The sequence below is a fragment of the Suillus subalutaceus genome, assembly GCF_016647625.1.
Source record: "Suillus subalutaceus strain FC151 chromosome Unknown DFJ58scaffold_33, whole genome shotgun sequence".
In the NCBI taxonomy this organism is placed as follows: Eukaryota; Fungi; Basidiomycota; class Agaricomycetes; order Boletales; family Suillaceae; genus Suillus; species Suillus subalutaceus.
This window is the reverse complement of record NW_024540282.1, coordinates 257,356-274,134: the sequence shown is the minus strand read 5'-3', so window position 1 is coordinate 274,134 and position 16,779 is coordinate 257,356. Positions and strand designations below refer to the sequence as shown.

At 44.9% G+C, this 16,779-nt stretch overlaps 7 protein-coding genes across 7 annotated transcripts; 3 read left to right on the top strand and 4 right to left on the bottom strand.

Moving 5' to 3' along the window:
• Nucleotides 1-58: 58 nt before the first annotated feature.
• Nucleotides 59-220, bottom strand: DFJ58DRAFT_658129 (uncharacterized protein; the record flags this gene model as incomplete). Its single annotated transcript, XM_041382017.1, has 1 exon — nucleotides 59-220. A coding segment is annotated over one exon (162 nt), but the record flags the coding sequence as incomplete, so codon positions are not given.
• Nucleotides 221-229: 9 nt separating this feature from the next.
• Nucleotides 230-2,613, bottom strand: DFJ58DRAFT_840085 (uncharacterized protein; the record flags this gene model as incomplete). The annotated part of the gene is made up of 8 exons (XM_041392573.1): nucleotides 230-726; nucleotides 759-977; nucleotides 1,173-1,500; nucleotides 1,575-1,620; nucleotides 1,733-1,908; nucleotides 2,014-2,134; nucleotides 2,161-2,389; nucleotides 2,448-2,613. The coding sequence occupies 8 exons, from the start codon at nucleotides 2,611-2,613 to the stop codon at nucleotides 230-232; spliced, it is 1,782 nt and encodes a 593-aa protein (XP_041245622.1).
• A 1,959-nt stretch (nucleotides 2,614-4,572) lies between these two features.
• DFJ58DRAFT_840084 (uncharacterized protein) lies at nucleotides 4,573-5,099 on the bottom strand (the record flags this gene model as incomplete). The annotated part of the gene is made up of 2 exons (XM_041392572.1): nucleotides 4,573-4,943; nucleotides 5,006-5,099. The coding sequence occupies 2 exons, from the start codon at nucleotides 5,097-5,099 to the stop codon at nucleotides 4,573-4,575; spliced, it is 465 nt and encodes a 154-aa protein (XP_041245621.1).
• Nucleotides 5,100-8,902: 3,803 nt separating this feature from the next.
• On the bottom strand, nucleotides 8,903-10,229 carry DFJ58DRAFT_874981 (uncharacterized protein; the record flags this gene model as incomplete). Its single annotated transcript, XM_041394409.1, has 6 exons — nucleotides 8,903-9,175; nucleotides 9,207-9,658; nucleotides 9,711-9,816; nucleotides 9,866-9,872; nucleotides 9,925-10,043; nucleotides 10,095-10,229. The coding sequence occupies 6 exons, from the start codon at nucleotides 10,227-10,229 to the stop codon at nucleotides 8,903-8,905; spliced, it is 1,092 nt and encodes a 363-aa protein (XP_041245620.1).
• A 1,536-nt stretch (nucleotides 10,230-11,765) lies between these two features.
• Nucleotides 11,766-12,915, top strand: DFJ58DRAFT_840081 (uncharacterized protein; the record flags this gene model as incomplete). The annotated part of the gene is made up of 4 exons (XM_041392571.1): nucleotides 11,766-12,073; nucleotides 12,104-12,353; nucleotides 12,485-12,605; nucleotides 12,626-12,915. The coding sequence occupies 4 exons, from the start codon at nucleotides 11,766-11,768 to the stop codon at nucleotides 12,913-12,915; spliced, it is 969 nt and encodes a 322-aa protein (XP_041245619.1).
• Nucleotides 12,916-14,069: 1,154 nt separating this feature from the next.
• DFJ58DRAFT_840080 (uncharacterized protein) lies at nucleotides 14,070-15,491 on the top strand (the record flags this gene model as incomplete). Its single annotated transcript, XM_041392570.1, has 6 exons — nucleotides 14,070-14,486; nucleotides 14,559-14,816; nucleotides 14,881-15,066; nucleotides 15,142-15,286; nucleotides 15,329-15,404; nucleotides 15,455-15,491. 6 exons carry the CDS (start codon nucleotides 14,070-14,072, stop codon nucleotides 15,489-15,491), a joined length of 1,119 nt encoding a protein of 372 aa, XP_041245618.1.
• Nucleotides 15,492-16,385: 894 nt separating this feature from the next.
• DFJ58DRAFT_779934 (uncharacterized protein) lies at nucleotides 16,386-16,748 on the top strand. Its single transcript, XM_041389714.1, has one exon. The coding sequence runs from the start codon at nucleotides 16,487-16,489 to the stop codon at nucleotides 16,661-16,663; it is 177 nt and encodes a 58-aa protein (XP_041245617.1). The 5' UTR covers nucleotides 16,386-16,486; the 3' UTR covers nucleotides 16,664-16,748.
• The last annotated feature ends 31 nt before the right edge of the window (nucleotides 16,749-16,779 follow it).

Here is a 16,779-nt window from a genome sequence, read left to right as displayed (position 1 = left end):
TATAATATAGTCTTAATGGTAGCATTATCCAGCCAATAAAGAATAAGTCAGTATCAAGTCACCAGGCAATCTCAAATGCCTGATGGTCAATGTATTTATTTACATAGTAAGTGTGGAAAGCATCAAGAGTCTGTGTGTAAGAGAGATAAGTAAGTACAAATTCATGCCCAAATACAGGCATAAGGTGTGCCGCACGAAAAATGCAGTCAAGGTGAATGACAGAGGCAAATCATGTCCCATCCTCGTGGGTTTCAGGTTCTACTACCCACATTCCTGTGTTCTCATCTGGTGAGTCGTGCATGTGTTTGAACCAATGCACAAATGCACAAGGGTAATGTACACCATTGTGTTTAAATGAAAAGAAAAGCCTTACTTGAGCGATATCGAAGCCACGCATGCCCTCAACAGTGGGATCAGTACTAATGAAAACACAGTCATATCGACCAGGGCCGTTCCTCCAGGTATCCACGGCATGAATTCGCTCATAGCACATACCACCAATGCCTGAGACATCACTTGGAGCGAAGAAGGTGGCAATGGCAGATGTATATAGAGTGAGTTTTTCGTAATGTTCAGGAAGGGCACTGGACGAGCCAGTGCCAGACTCGGAGGCTTCTGAGTTGGAGTCAGAATGATGGAGCTGGTGATGTAAAAATCGCTGAATATGAGTGGTGAGTTCCGGTTCACCAATTTGATCTGCGAGGAGGTCTGTGTAGATCCGTTTTGCTACATTAAAATTCGTTGTAAGTAAAAAGCACACCAGGTGAATGTCCACTTGCCAGATTTCTTCGCCAAGTCCACATGAGCTATCACTGTCGGTCCAGCAACAGCGTCACCCTTGAGCTCAGCATCTTGGTCTGCATCAGCCTCCAAGTCGGCATTCACATGATTGTTGTGTCTGAGATGGGGAATGTCAATAGGCTCATCCTCAAGCCCAACTTGAATGGCTTCTGTGTTGTGCACTGGAGTGTTTAGCCCTGTGGATTATGAGTGTGTGATTTGTGTTAGTAATATTAGTGGTCAAATGCTAGTAGATGTACTGTGTTTGTCAAGGATATATGATAGACATATTCCTCTTACCATCCCACAGCTAGCAAAGTTGACACGAGACGCCACTAACTTATCTAGATGTTGATTTGTCAGTAACATCTGATTGAGGGCTCCGAACCGACTGGACCGTTGCCACGGCTCCTTGACAGCCTTGATATGTTTAGATTCCGTGATGGAAGAACAGAGTCTGTTTGGTGCGCCGAATGATCGGATCATTTTGTGGTAGTGGATAAGCGAGTGTTGTCGAGGGAGGTTGAATCCATTAGGGCGAACACCAGATGTTTTGAATATTTCGCGGTGCCTGTGGAAACGCTCGAGTGCATCATCCAACACATTGAGGCTGTTGGAGTCGATGATATTGCGCCACACGATGTACACAAAATTAATCAAGGCTTGCAAAGTCAGCACCATCTCCGGAGGTATGTGGCCTTCAATCACAGGTATATACACCTATAGTAGTAAGAATACATGTTAGTCAACACTACTCATGATGATAGAACACCTGTTCATTGACTCAGACGTACCTTCATAAGTGCTTTGGAATCGTCTCCTGTCCATTGTTTGAAGCCCCTTCCCTCCAGGAATCGTCAAAGGCCCGCAAATGAGGGAGCAGGAGCAATACTAGTTGTAGAGTGCGTCAATACCAGTCATTGTAACCCAGCATGATCAAAATTGGACTTACCGGTGATCAATATCATCTAATATTGTGTTTGCCTCATTTTCTGAGTACCGAGCCTGAATGTATTTGTGGACCCAGGTGACAATATGGTCCTTGAACGCACCCTTTATCAGCTGATGTAAAATGTCGGGGGAGAGGAGTTTGTGAATGTCGGCTCGCGGGAAATAGTTAGTGAATGGCTGTAGAACACGTATATTGTAAGTTGTCAGCTTGCACAATGACTACGATAATGAAGGTACAAACCACGATGTCTCCTACAAGTCCATATTCGTCCCATAGCACACCTCACTCGAATTCCTCCACCAAGACTTTGGTATGGTCGTGGGAACACCGACCATAGGCACCATTGTCAAGACCATCTGCCAGAGCAGTACATCTGGATGAATCTGTAGTAAGTAGACAGTACTAGCATAACATGAAGAAATACATACTTTGGGCACCAGTTTTGAACGATGCAAGCGAGCAATGCTTGCTCAGGATAATCAGCAATATATGGTCCAAGACCATATACCGCACGTCGAAAATGACCATCGGGGGAGCATACAACCTCGGGTGTTGTCATACTTGGTTTGAGGGATTCCAGCATCTTTGCCAGCGATGAGTGGAGAAGCTGATGCCAGAATTTTCGAAAGTGTGCATCTTTGGCGGACTCCTTGTCAGCTAAATATATGCATCTAATTAGTGCCAGCAACAGACAACATCAAATTGAAACACATACTTGTCGGGATGGCTAGGAAGCCCAGCAATACAACACCATTGCGGTGTGCACGTCGCATGTTGTTGTGGATGTTGCTGATCGACATGTAAACTGGCCAGTATTGGTTGTGTCCAGTAGTGACGGAGACTGTAGTCTTGTCACTGCCAAGGATTATTGGAATGAACATAGATCCAATTGTATTTGGATCCTCAGCAATCAAATCCTGTGAATTGTGAGAGATGAGAAAATTGGAAAAGGGATGAAAAATGACTTATGGCCTGCTTCCAACTGTTAAGACTGTACTCAAGTAGTATTGGATCAAAAGGGCTTTGGCCTTAGCTCGTGCACTGTGCCCCTTTCCCAAGTCTTGCCCCTTATTTCAGAGTGCTAGAGTATCGTGTCTAGTGAGATGGATAAGTATCGTAACGGATCCGTTAAGGCTTCCGGATATCGAACATATAGAATAACGGCTAATCTGGATCAGATCCGAACTAGAAACTAACGGGTGAGGACTGTCCAAAGACAGAGACGGATATATAGACTATAGGAATCAATCCTAAGTCTTGGAGTAGACAAGAGTATCGTACTCGAGTCCGGACGGATAATGGAGGGACTTAGAGTCCTGACAGAATGAGTGCAATCTAAGATGATATTCGAACTGATCTACTACAGCGCATGTACAAGGGTTTATATACTATGGATAACTAACAGAATGATCAATAAGCAAGGGCGCGAGGCTATGTACGAAGTATAAGCAAAGTATGTGTACAGCATATCAGTAAGTCGGATGGATAACGAATCGTAACTGGTGTCTTCTTACTTGAGGGTCTTATATGTTGATCAGAATACAATGACTATCACAATTGTATTCTTTAAGACTAAGGTGCCAGCTCCTCAAGTTCACAGTCAATGGATTTTCTACTTCTCGGTTGATAACGTGGTGTTCGTGGGTGGCCAAAGGGTAATAAATTACTTCTTTGCTAGATCACTTCTTGATAGTAAAGGAGTATGTATATTTTGTCAGGTTAACTTAAACCTAGTAGGTAATATGAACCTCTCTGAACTGAATGTGGCACGAATATGTAAAATGATAGATTAAACGATAGATTATTGTATAGGCGATCCCTGTAAGATAGTATACAATCAATCTAGACTGAAAGAATACGATTGTTTTCAAAGGCAACTCGTAGGCCTTCACTTTCTTCATGATCTCACAGTGTTGAGACAGAAAGTGGGAAAACTCCTGACTTCAAATTCCTACATTCCCACATGGTTTGGGAAAAGAATGGAAGGGGAAAAACTTAATATATTATGTGAGAATGGAGTCCTTATATACATTTTAGAAACCATCCTTACTAAGCAATGAGTCATCACTGGATTGGTAAGATTATGCTTACAAACCAAGCCTTTTGGTGTGCTGAATCAGCTGCTTACTAAAGTACATGAGTAAAATATTACAAAGCATGACGAATCATGACAAAACATGGTGAGTCATGGAAAGTCCTTACAAATCAGAATATTACCAGTCACATGACATGCTTACAAACATATCTGAATGGCTCACTGATGTAATCAAGTGGCTGAATAAACAAGAACAAATAATGGAAAGAGACAGAAACTACAAATATAACTAAATAAATAGAAACAAAGCTTACATAAGTAAGAAGTATATCCTTTGTACACTCCTCTACTTATCTCCTTTTATACTGCTATTCGTATATGTCATGGTATGAACTCCATACCATGCATGACACCGGGAATGAAGTATAAGCTAAAGCGGATCAGTAAGTGTAGCGGATCAGTAAGCATAACGGAAGTAAAGGATAACCGGTATACCGGTGTACAGGAATGCCGAAAGGAGATGAACGATAGTTAGAGTTATATGAACAGGACATGAAATAAGGATCAGATCGGATCTGTGGACCAGATGATGGATATGTCCATTGGATCTGGATCTGATCTGAGATCCAGATCTTCGGATCTGTACCCGGGAATATGGTATATGACACCAACACCAATCACCAGACATAAAGTCCTGAAAGCGATGTGCTCTGTTGCTGGCATCATGCTCCTGTAGCGGAGCATAGTCAAATTTGCCTTCGAAGTCTGGGTTGGAGAGAATGTTGTGCATGAGAATCCGAGGATCTCAAAACCACACATCATACTCCAATGTCATCCATGTCGGAACATCACCTTCAGGCAGAGCACCATTATATTCTGAGGTAAAACTTTGCCAGGCGACATCACCTAGAGGCATCAAATCAATGGCATTGTACATCTCAATGTGGTTTGCGAAGGGCGGTGTTTCGCCATGAGCCGCTAATGAGGCGGCCCACAGATTGAATATAAAGTCGATATCGCCCCCCAACATCTTGTTGCGACGGTAGAGGAAGTCTGCAACTTCGAATTCGACTTGATTAGCATATGGTGTCCAGTTGTCTGGTCCATGATTTGATGGATGCAGAGGTGGCGGAGTATTCGGTGGTATGTCATCTCCATGTTCGTCGCAAATTCTCCCTTCATGGAGAAGAGCATATGAGTACGAGTTTGGATGAGTGTGGGGTGGGATTAACACGCACCATTGATATTAGGATGATATGTTCTGGTAACGCCAGGAACTTGAAGAGGAACACTACCATCTCGACTTGAAGGGTGTTGATCTGAGCTGTTCATACCTGCCTCATTGGCAGCATCATCATGAAAGCCATACCCATGTCCATCCAACTCTGGCAATTCAAACTCCATTTGATCATTGCGACTCCCAGGTGCTTCAAGTTGTTCGTGGCCTGCACTAGTCTGAATTGGGCTGCGTGAATGCATGCGTGCTGAGCTTGTTGCAGCATGTCCGGTGTGGTGAAAGAAATAGTAGTCAGCTAGATATACCAACTAACTTACTAAATCCTAATGGGTGTGAGTGCAGTACGTCGACCCAAGGGGACTGCTATTGAAGCACTTCCTTCTAATAGTGTGAGGGAAGAGAAAGGAAGAAACTAAGATCTAAGACCTGAGATGTTCCGACCGACCAAAGGTCCGAGTCCGAGAATGTCTGACGCGATATGGGATACCAATGGTACACCCGATGCAAGATGCCGATGAGGGACACCAGTGCAAGATACCGATGTGAAAGAGAAATAGCGACTAGGCTTATTAGAAACTAGCACTACTAATCCAAATAGGCACGAGTGTAGTATTCGACCTAAGAGGACTGCTATTGAAGCAACTCCCTTCAAATATGCAAGGGTAGCAATGATGCGAAGGGCTAATAACCTATAGCGACCTAAGACCAAAAACAAATGAGTAGCGCTGTAGCGATCAGCGACTAGCGACAAGTGAGTTCCGACAGAGAAACGTGCGTATAAGTAAGAAGCGCTATGCAAGTTGCCCTATGCGATAGCGCTATGCGACGTCCGACTAGTGACAGCAATAAGAAATCAAAGAAGGGAAAGCAAGGAATAAGGTATGATAGTGCAAGTGAAATGCCTGATAGTGACTAGATTATAGCTCGACTACCGATAGCGATCCTGACGTTGCGAAAATCAAACTTATGAGGTAACTTTAGCGACGCGCACTCAAAGCAAGTCAAGCGACACGCGATCAGAGAGATTGGCAAGAGCGGAATCGATTGCACCAAAACTGGGATATAGCAACTAAAGTGACTCCAACACCAGCAAAGGTCTGGGGAAGGGAAGTACTGTACTGTATGTGCGACGGGTCATTTTATCATACTGCGTAAAAGTTTGGGAATGCGTAGGCAAGAATAGTAGCGACACTGGCGAAGGCACAATATAGCGACAGGTAATAAGACATGCAGCGCAGCGGAACACAAGGATGCATGTAATAAGACCTGCAACTGATGAGTAGCGACATTTAAGGAAAAATAACGCACCAGCGGAGGTAGGTGGACATAGGCAAGACATGGGAGGACAGAATACCTAGGCATCGGACCAGGGCAGCGCGCTATGGGAGAAAAGCGGTTCCAAAGCGGATAGCTTGGGAGTTGAATAGCGCTGATGACTAGTGCCTTACTCTTTTCCTCTATGCAAGGCAAAATATGCCTATGGCACTCATACGCGCCTAGCGCTGGTATGATTGTCACACCGATGAAGGACACCGATGCGAGATACCGATGCGAGGTGAGGAGTCTGATGCCGATGAGTGGCAGGTAAGTCTAGGCTGAGGTAAGGAGAGTCTAGGTATAACTAGGTATGACGAGGTATGACTAGGTATGGGTTGCCGATGCAAGACTACCGGTAGCGGTCCGGATCTCACAAGGCCTAGGTAAAGAAACCTTAGATAGAGTGCACTTAGAGCGGTCAAGGCACATCCGATGATAAAAAGCAAGGGGATCAATTTCACAATCAAAGACTAACTAAGGTGACTCCTACAATGGTACCAGGTATGTCCGAAGGAGGGAAGTAAGGGATAATACGAAACTTGAGTCCTATTTATCTAACTATGTGAACATCCAGAATCGCACAGGTGAGAGTAGTAGCGAAGCGCAGGGTACTCAGGTCAATATGTAATAAGGCTTGCGAGTGCTGCGGCCATGGGAATACATGTAATAACGCCTGCCATTCATTCAGTAATGGTAAAATAAGCTTAAAAACGCACCAATGGAGATAGGTGGACATGGGCACGACATGGGAGGATTCAGTACTGACGGGACGGAACAGTCGGCTGAGGTGCGCAATGACTGAAACGACTAGTAAGGGACAGTACAGACAACCCTGGCTCCTTGCGAGAGGCTGAGGCAATGGGTCCGTATTGGCCGAGTCGGACATCAACCGGTGCAACATAGAAGAGTCGAGTGAGTCGAGACTTTTGCTAGGAAGTGACACTGGTGCCAGGTCGAAATGACTGGGAACACTGTGAACTCGACTCGGAGGAGGAATAGGGGAACTCACACCTGGGAGCTTCAACCCCCCAGTTTGCGCAGACGCAGATTATATAATACACAGTACTAAGTTACCACTTGTCATCGATTAACAACTTGCAAGCAAAGATGGCACGAATCTCTCTCCATGAGCAGTATCTACATGCATATATGTTGACAATGGTTCTCCATAACCTGGCAAATCCAGAATTATCGCCCGACGAAGCTGCAGTGCTCCTTAATTGTGATATCTCCTCTATTATTATGATTCAACAAACACACTATCTAAACGGCGGACGGACACCTGTTCCAAAAGCTGGCAGCATTCATCTCGCATGGGAGTTTTCCCAACATCCATCCAACCATGATCAATTTTTCAACATGCTTCAACTATCACCTGAATCATTTGAGGTTTTGCTGGATCTAATTAAAGACCACCCAGTCTTCGAAAACAACTCTACCTGTGCACAAGCTCCAGTTCGCCTGCAGCTTGCTGTGACACTCTACTGTATGGGTTGCTATGGAAATGCTGCATCCCTGGAGGATATTGCCCGTCATGCAGCAATCTCTGTGGGGGGTGTCGAAAAATTCACAGCACGGTGTTTCACTGCCATCGAGTCCTTACATGATATCTTTGTGTGATTACCCACTCGGGAAGAAAAGGAGGCAGAGAAATGTTGGATTGATAATCGGGTCGGTTTCCGAGGAAGTTGGCGAGAAGGTTGGGTGATGTACGACGGGACAATTGTGGTCTTATATTCAAAGCCGGGATTGAATGGTGATGCCTATTTCACTCGGAAGGCCAACTACGGACTTAATCTTCAGGTATTTTTTATTTGAGGTAACTTCATTTCAAGTTTCTCAACCATGATCTCAGATAGGAAACTTGGTGTCAAATCTCCGCATCGTGGACTATTCACATGGCCTCACTGGCTCGGCTCACGACACTTCTGCATTCGAGCATACTGCTGCTGTCAGGCATGCAGACTGGTTCTTTGTAGGTGACGAGTTTGCATGGGTGGACTCAGCTTATCGCTTATCCAGTCAGTCGTCATACAATTCCCGTCCACAAATGGCCTGCTTCGCTTCTTCCAGAAAACACCTTATTTGCTGGGGTTGTTGCCCATCTTAGGGTGTGCTCTGAGCACTGCATGGGTGCTTTGAAAGGGTGCTGGCAGTGCTTGAGGGGGCTTCGTGTCAACATCAATTTGAAACACCAATATCAAGGAGCATGTCAATGGATGACTATTGCTATCATTTTGCATAATCTGGTTATTTATGTCGAAGGAGCTGCAAGGGGGGACCATTTTGCTAATGTACATACTCAGGAACACAAAGAAGTTGATAGAGGACTTGCGGATCACCCTATGGATAATGATGAGCAGGATGGTGAGGCAAAGCGGCAGCGGTTGGTCGAAGAACTACTAGCATTTCAACAGATGTAACTAAATCTAAATATCTGTGAACTTGCATTAAAACTAACCATAAAAGCATAAAAGCGAGTGTAAAGTGAGTGATAAAAGCAAGTGGTAAAAGGAGTGACATGATGAACAAGTGTATTGAAAGAGCGTTGAAAAATTAAAAGGGTATACAGCCAGGGGACTTAGGAATCATTTTCGTCAAATTCATCCCAGTCAGGAGAGTAGCGCACTCGTTTTGGAGGTCGAGATTGAGGTTCAGGTTGAGAATTAGCAGAATTGTTCTCCAATGTATTCAGCTTCTCTCGATACTCCTCGACTGACCAGATACCAGCACTGAACTCTCGAAGAAGGAGGTCACGGCTCTTGAGATGCATCTCAGCATCGGCACGAGAATTGATGGCATCCATGCTTTTCCTAAGGGTCACTTGAATTAGAAAATGCTCGATATTCAACATCTAAAATTTATGTCTGCAGCTCGACCAATACCTCATCCATGCTTCGCTTCTTCGGAATTTTTGCGATGCGCTGCTTTGCCTTGTCCAGAATATCCGGAGACAGTGCTGAGGATTTTGGTGGGCACCCGGCAGGTGTAGCGACAGGTGGAGATGGTAGTGGAGTATTTTCCTTCTTATTGTCACCAGCCCAGGTGTCTTCGTCAAAGGGTGAATCATGAAATTGCTCGAATGAAGGAGATGGATGATGGGTTGCAGGAGCCGCCACTGTAAGAATGTCGTGGAGACACTGCATCTGCTGGCGCTGAACTGGCGTGAGTGGCGGGGCAGAGTTGTCGTCCTCACTATCACTGGGAGCCTGATAATGCAGAGTCTTCTTGCCCCGTGGACCGACGCCTGTGGTGACAGCAATGGGAGTCACATTTGGCCGGGACAGGAGGATGCGGTGAAGGACGGGAAAGAACGGGAATTTCTGGATAATTTCATCTACTCGAGGAATCAATTCAAAGATACAGTAACACTATGAAAGAATGTATACCCCAGATACTTTGTGCATCTGCAGTGGTCGTTGAATTTGGACCGTCAGCAGGAACATAATATTCAAAAAACTCATTGTCGGAATTGTTGCCATCTGCATCAGAGTTCTGAATGCCCTCGCCAGTGGTTCGCAGTCATTTAGCATGCTGTCGATACTTCCGTACTAGGCTGCACTGTGTGAGTACATCATTCAAGACTCAGAAAAAGCAACATACTGATCATACTTGCGCTTGACTGCTTTGCCTGTTGCCGTTGGGTTGAGCTTGTAGCTGTCTTGCAGCACGACAGATCCAATACGTTGAAACACAGTAATCTTGCTATCACCAGATGTATTCTATGGCATGGTCAGCAAATGAACACAGATCCGAAAGTGAATATTACTTACTTCCTTCTTATCCCGCTTCCCCAGTAAAACAAGCCTGTTCTCGTCTTTCTCGACCTCTGACAGCAAGGTCCATGTCATATCCACGGACCAGTGGACATCGTGAATAGGAGGGGGTGGAGGGTCCTTCTTTCTCATGACACTAACGAGACTCAGATGATCAATAATCCACTGGCAGAACGCTTGACATTGGCGGTCACAGCGCTCACCGACTATACTGGACGCAGCAGTGCATGTAATGTATTTTGGTTTGTTTATACCCATATACAAATCAGGTAGTATTGGGGGGTGTAAGCATAAGCACGGATAAGCATAAACTGTAAGCTCCCAGGTGTGAGTTCCCCTAATGGTGTGATGATAGGACTTCGAGTTCTTCAGATGGATGTTGGGATTGCATATGAGTGGTGCGCCCTGACCTGTTGTAAAAACGGCGGATACAGCCCATCACTAGGCATGGTAGTGTGGGTTGAGGGTGGCCAAGATTGTGCATATTGTGTGCACGAAGGTTGCCATTGGCCTGCATCATAAGATAATGCTGATGGTATTGTAGACTTGAATGGGGCCTATGAGTCTGGCGTTGGAGGTGTAACTTCGAGTTGACTTTATACAAGGCTTGATAAATGCGCAGGAGAACATCATACATGCAAGTACATACAAGTAGTAGCCAATGGTAACATGATCTGCCCAGGGTTAATGCAAGGTGTGCCCATGAATAACTTCCAGCCACACAACACAATGTGTTCAGGGTTGTGGGTGCGCCCATGAATAACTTCCAGCCACACAACACAATGTGTTCAGGGTTGTGGGTGTGCCCATGAATAACTTCCAACCGCCACCGAGAGCATGATGGAATGCATTTGACATGCGAAGACAATCACCTATCTTGATGAGAGGAAGGCCAAGAGCATGATGGAATATGTTTGATGTGTTCAGGGTTGATGCAAGGCGCGCCCATGAAGAACTTCCAGCCACCACCGAGAGCATGATGGAATGTGTTTGACATGCGAAGACGATCGCCTATCTTGATGAGAGGAAGGCCAAGAGCATGATGGAATGTGTTTGACATGCAATGCGTTTTTCCTTCTTTGAGCGGGAGGAGAGCTGAAGAAGCTGGGATGCCGCTGTTTATTAATTAGAGGGTCAGTATGTAGACAATAACAGACAATAGAGTGTACGAACTGAGTGATGACGAAGGCCACAGAAGTGGGACTCCCCCACCCTCAAGTCTAAACACACACAAGGTGTGCCTGATCCTTCAAATCTTCTGAAGCAGGGAGTTGCGGCAAACATAGTAGCATCTATAATACAGCAGTCAGTGCACTGCATTTACTAGGAGCTAGAGGAAACATTACTAGTAGGATGTTGGTCACCAATGAAGATTTCAACTTGAATTGTTGGTACCGATGTTGATAGTCGGTGATTGTCGTCTCCTTCAAGCCCTGGCAAGTTCGGAAAGAATTCAACATTGATAAGTAGAAATATACGGTCGAGAGATATGAAGGAATGGAACTCGGGTGCCCAGCCTGAAGAGCATGCTGTTGAGGCGTGGCAAATTAGCAAGTCAAATTACATTGAAGTCCCGATTCGAACATCTCACTTGTAAACACGTCTTCTTGATAAAACCTTTGTGCCCTCCAAGCTCGCCCCCTTCTACTCCTGCTATGTCTACTCGACATGTCACCCATGCAAAAAAATGCAACTCAGCATGCGGGTATCCCAGACATAACTTGGAAGAAGAAACACCAAACTGCAGAAGAAGTAGCTGCTGAGCATCAGTCTAAGTTAGATGCTAAAGAAGAGAAAGAACGCACCAAGAGAGCTAGCATCAAATGTGTTGCTAGATATGAGAAGAAGCAGGTGGACCAGGATGTGGTGACCAATGCTACACCGCGGGCTGCGCCACCAAAGCCAAAGCCCAAGCCAATCCTAATGAAGAGGAAGGCTGTTGTGGCGCCTCCTTCAGATGCCAAGATGAGTGATGCGTGAGCTGCACCTTCAGTACCAAAGCCAAGGCCAATTCCTTGCAAGCAGAAGGTAATTGTACAGATTCCTGCTGCAAAGGATAACGGGTTTCTGTCGGATGCTGAGATGGATGATGCGGCTGCTGATAGTAGTGCCTTCAACCCCGATCCAACCCAACATTCAGGCACGATGACCTCAAACATAGACACAGATGGGTCTGACAGTGTAATGCTGTCGTTGCTGCCCAGGAAAAAGACGAAAGTTAGCAGGAAGAAGGCAGGGAAGGCAACGAAGACTTCTGTATGAGATGCTATCAAAGTGGTCCAGCAAACTGATATGTCAGGGAAGAGTAAGGTCACAGATAGGAAGAAAACTGCACCTCAGAGCACAATCAGCCTCAATTCTGATGACTCGAAACTCAGACAACTCAGGTCCATGTTGTCGACACAACACCGAAGAAAGCTCCCAGCAAACAGCCAGCAGCCGTTCAGCCACATGATGATGATATGGTCATTGATTGGCCTTCAACAAAGGCACCTAAGAAGGCTGCCAGTAAAAATCAGCATGGTCAGTTCCGGCTGCTCACTTGAACAATGACTCGGACAAACCTATCACCAGTCACCCTATGGGAAAGCAGCCATCTCAGTGGGCCATGTCCGTCTTGAGCGACAATGAACGTAGTGCTAGTACTCCTATGGCTGGGGCCCTAGGCTATGTTGATATGAAGGAGAAGGAGAAGGAGAAGGAGAAGGAGAAGGAGAGAAGGAGAGAAGGAGAAGGAGAAGGAGAAGGAGAAGGAGAAGGAGAAGGAGAAGGAGAAGGAGAAGGAGAGAAGGAGAAGGAGAAGGAGAAGGAGCCATGACATATACACAACAGCAGTGACAGGGAAGGTAGAAGACACCTGACTGATTCCTATCACCAAGTTACCTTATCATTTTTCATTTATTTCTTAGCCAGTATTTTCACTTTCAAACTTCACTCCTATTTTTTCTATGTATTTCTATTTTGTTCCATGAGATTCTATCTCTTTCTATTTTTCTAGGCATATTTAGCCATTAGACTTTTCCTCAAGCCACCAAACATGTTAGTAATCATGTCATGTGACTGGGAAATACTCTGATTTGTAAGGATTCAACTTGACTCATCATGTTTGGTCATGATTCATCATGCTTTGTAAAACTTGCAACTGTATTTGTAATCCACTTTGTCATAAGGCTGATTCAGCACACCTAAGGACTTGGTTTGTAAGCACATTCTTACCAATCCATGTGATGACTCGTGCTTTTTATTGTTCATTCTTTGTAATACTACACTTCATTTTGTATGTACATTAGTAAACAAGCTGACTCAACACAAGTTTGTAAGCACATTCTTACCAATCTATGTGATGAATCATGCTTAGTAAGATGGCCTCCCAAAAGGTATATAAGGAGCCCATTTTCACCCATGCAATTTAAGCTTCCCACTTTAACTCTTTTCTCAAAACCGTGTGAGAACCAGTAAGATCTAAGTGCAGGCCATTCAGCAGCCTTGAAGTTAAAAATAAGAAACATATATTCAGGTTATATACTACCTTACAGGGGTTGACTATATAACAAAGTACAGCTACCTAGCTAAAGTTTATCAGCACTACTCTCCTCTCTCTTTTTCAGGAAGGGAGACACAAATCATGAGACACACTTCACGAATCCATGGGCACACACTTGCCAAAACACGTACAAACTTCACACTCAGTATTTCGAGACCACGAGGTTTAAAGTAACCAAGGAACAAGAAGGAGAATATTGAAAGACATTCCTCCCAAGAACTCAGCACGTTATCTACCACAAAAACTAGAAAAGTCATAGACTGTGTACTTGAGGACTGGCAAGAAGTCTTATCCTGTATAGTTGTATTGTCACTATATACGCATCATATATAAGACCCTTAAGTAACAAGACACCGTCAAGCGTGTTCTGATGAGAAACAGATTCAGCCAAGTTCGAAAAGGTAAGCCTTTTCTTCTTACCCTTTATCATGCTTGAGCTCACTCTCGATGAAACAACTTTATATTACTTTTTCCTCAGTGACTTGACTCCCAATGGCAAGGACTTTTCCGCTGGCATTAACGATTGGGCAGCAAGCATCCCGAAAAATGCAAAGCCCAGCACTAAGGCCACCACCAGCCAGCCCAGCATATTCAAAAATAGCACAAGTTCACACCGCCTTCCCCCCCTGGCCAATGCCAGCACTCGCTCATCCACTAATTCGGTTCTGACAGAAAATGTATTGATTTCTCACACTGTCCCCATCACGCAGGAACCGAAAGAGCAAGATACTCTCCAACTCCTTGATGGACTTGGAAGACTCTCAGATGAAGATGAGACCCAGGGTCTCGAACAAGAGGCTGCAGTTGCTAGCCCTCCCAAAGGGAAAAAACGAGTGTCAAGTTTGGTAAGTGTCTTCTTATTTTTTTTAACAAAGTCAGTTGTTGACCTAATAATACAACTGCATCATATTGTACAGGCTCTTGCCAAGGATTCGCCTGGCAAGCCCCCAGCTTGTCAAGCCGAGTGCACAAAGAAACCTGGCAACAATGATCTCCCAGATGGTGTTGAACAAAGGCTGTGGCGCTGTGTCTTTATCTCTACTTACATGCAATATGTTGCAACTCTGGCTAACCCCTGGGAGGTTCCCCCCAAGTTGGCCTGCCAGAAATTGCAGGTGATCTGGGACACAATTTTCCCCAACATCCCATACACTGTCACTGAGCACAAGCACCATGTATATCATAGTAAGTGTGTTCATATGTTTCAATGGCAATGCTAACTTCAACCTGGTACTATAGACTGTCCAGCATGTTGCTGACTCTTATCGAAGCTTCATTGGCTCAGCAGCCATTGCAATCGCCATTGCATACCTCGAGTCCCAGGACACACTCAAGCACTCGGACGATAATTGTGTCAAATTCACTACTTACGCACTGGACAAGCTTCGCTTCTTGTACAAGAAGGCAAACGGTGATGATAAATCTGTACGTGCCTCTCACTATCTCTATTCATTGCCTCTGTTATTGTCGCTGTGCCACTAGTACTAACATGCAACACAGAAGTTCCACGGCCTTTATCAAGGTGCCTTTGTGGTGCAAATGTTTGGCGCCCACTTCACTGCTATTGACAGCACTCACAAGATACATGGACTACTAGACAAGCTGGGAGAAACCTTGAATCCTGCTGGGGGTCTAGCGCTGTCATGTGCTGCAGTAATATATTTTATTTTATTTTCTACTACATCAGCAAATGTGCAAAGGCCTGACACCACCTGGTCACTACCTGAATGTCCTGGCAGCAACCTGGATATCCTGGAGGTCTGGTAAGTATTTTATTCTCACGCATGACACACGAAACACACTCGAATCTCAGTCTCGCGATTCAATTCCCACAACAGACTAACATATGATATATGATATATGATGCCTGACAATCTTACTCAAATTGCCCTGTGCACACTGGTGAGCCTGGACACAATCTGAGATGGTCCTGGTCAAAACACAATTTCATTAGCATTCATCTAACCATGTTGTCCCTTATAAAAGTGTGGACAGCCAGGATATGTACATAATGTACATAGTAGGTGATCGAGCATTTTCTGTGGGTCTTAAGAGAGGTGAAAAATGGGGAGGACATCACGAGTACCAGTTCGCAGCGCACAGACTAGACTCAATTTGAATCAAACACACCACAACAAAAAATTTCAAAAAATACTTGAAAGTGAGTCACTCCAGATCACCTTTGTATCTGTTTCATCATCCTCACGATCTATCTGCACTCACATCAGCGGAAATAATCTTAAAGTCCCTTCGGAGCGCATACCCGCTGACATTTACGTATTTGTCAATGTCGACTGCCGGAGACGCTGGAAATCGACCATCAGTGTCTTATCATCTGATCAATCTGTAGTGTGGGGGGATGCTGTGACTCTGTAAAGTCCATGGAGACTCTGATGCGACACGAGAACTTATCTTTGGAGCTCTCACCAACATCGCATATGCCCGCTCTGTAGGCTATATTGAAAACCATCTTCAAGACACGCTTGGTTTGGCAGGCTGCCGCGGTGCATCTCAGACCTCTTACTACTACCATGTTTTTGAACTAACAAATAAAATCTTGTACCGGTTCCGTCTTAAACCCCACCCTCCACATTAGCACTTTTAACGATCGGTTTAACTTAGGTATACTACAATCCCTTTACTCTCTCCATCAAGTCTTTGGACAACCGTACGCTCGGTTGGCACATTCAATGTCGCTTGTTCATTTGCTGCATTATGGGCTTTTGTCAAACTCTCAAGGGTGTTTCGCTGGCGATTGAAGACGACTCAACTGCATGGTTCTCCTCACACCAGCTTCATATATGGTGTTTCACACGACCTCGCCTCATCCCAAGATAGTGCTGAAATGTATGAACACTGGGCAACAGAATATGGGGTTGCGTATATGATTCTGGGTGTCCTCGGACAGACTAGAATCGTACTGTCCAACCCAAGAGCTATAGCACATTTCTACACCCGAGAGACATGGACATATGTGCTGACGCCCCTTGCATTGGCACTTATGGAGGCATCAGTATGTTAATGTCGTCATCTTATCTTGTCTGTCTGACATCTCTTGTCAGATGGGCTGAGGGCTATTATGGTCTCAGGGTGAAGACCACAGGAGGTACTATTCAGCTCTTGTCCTCGTGCCAGCGA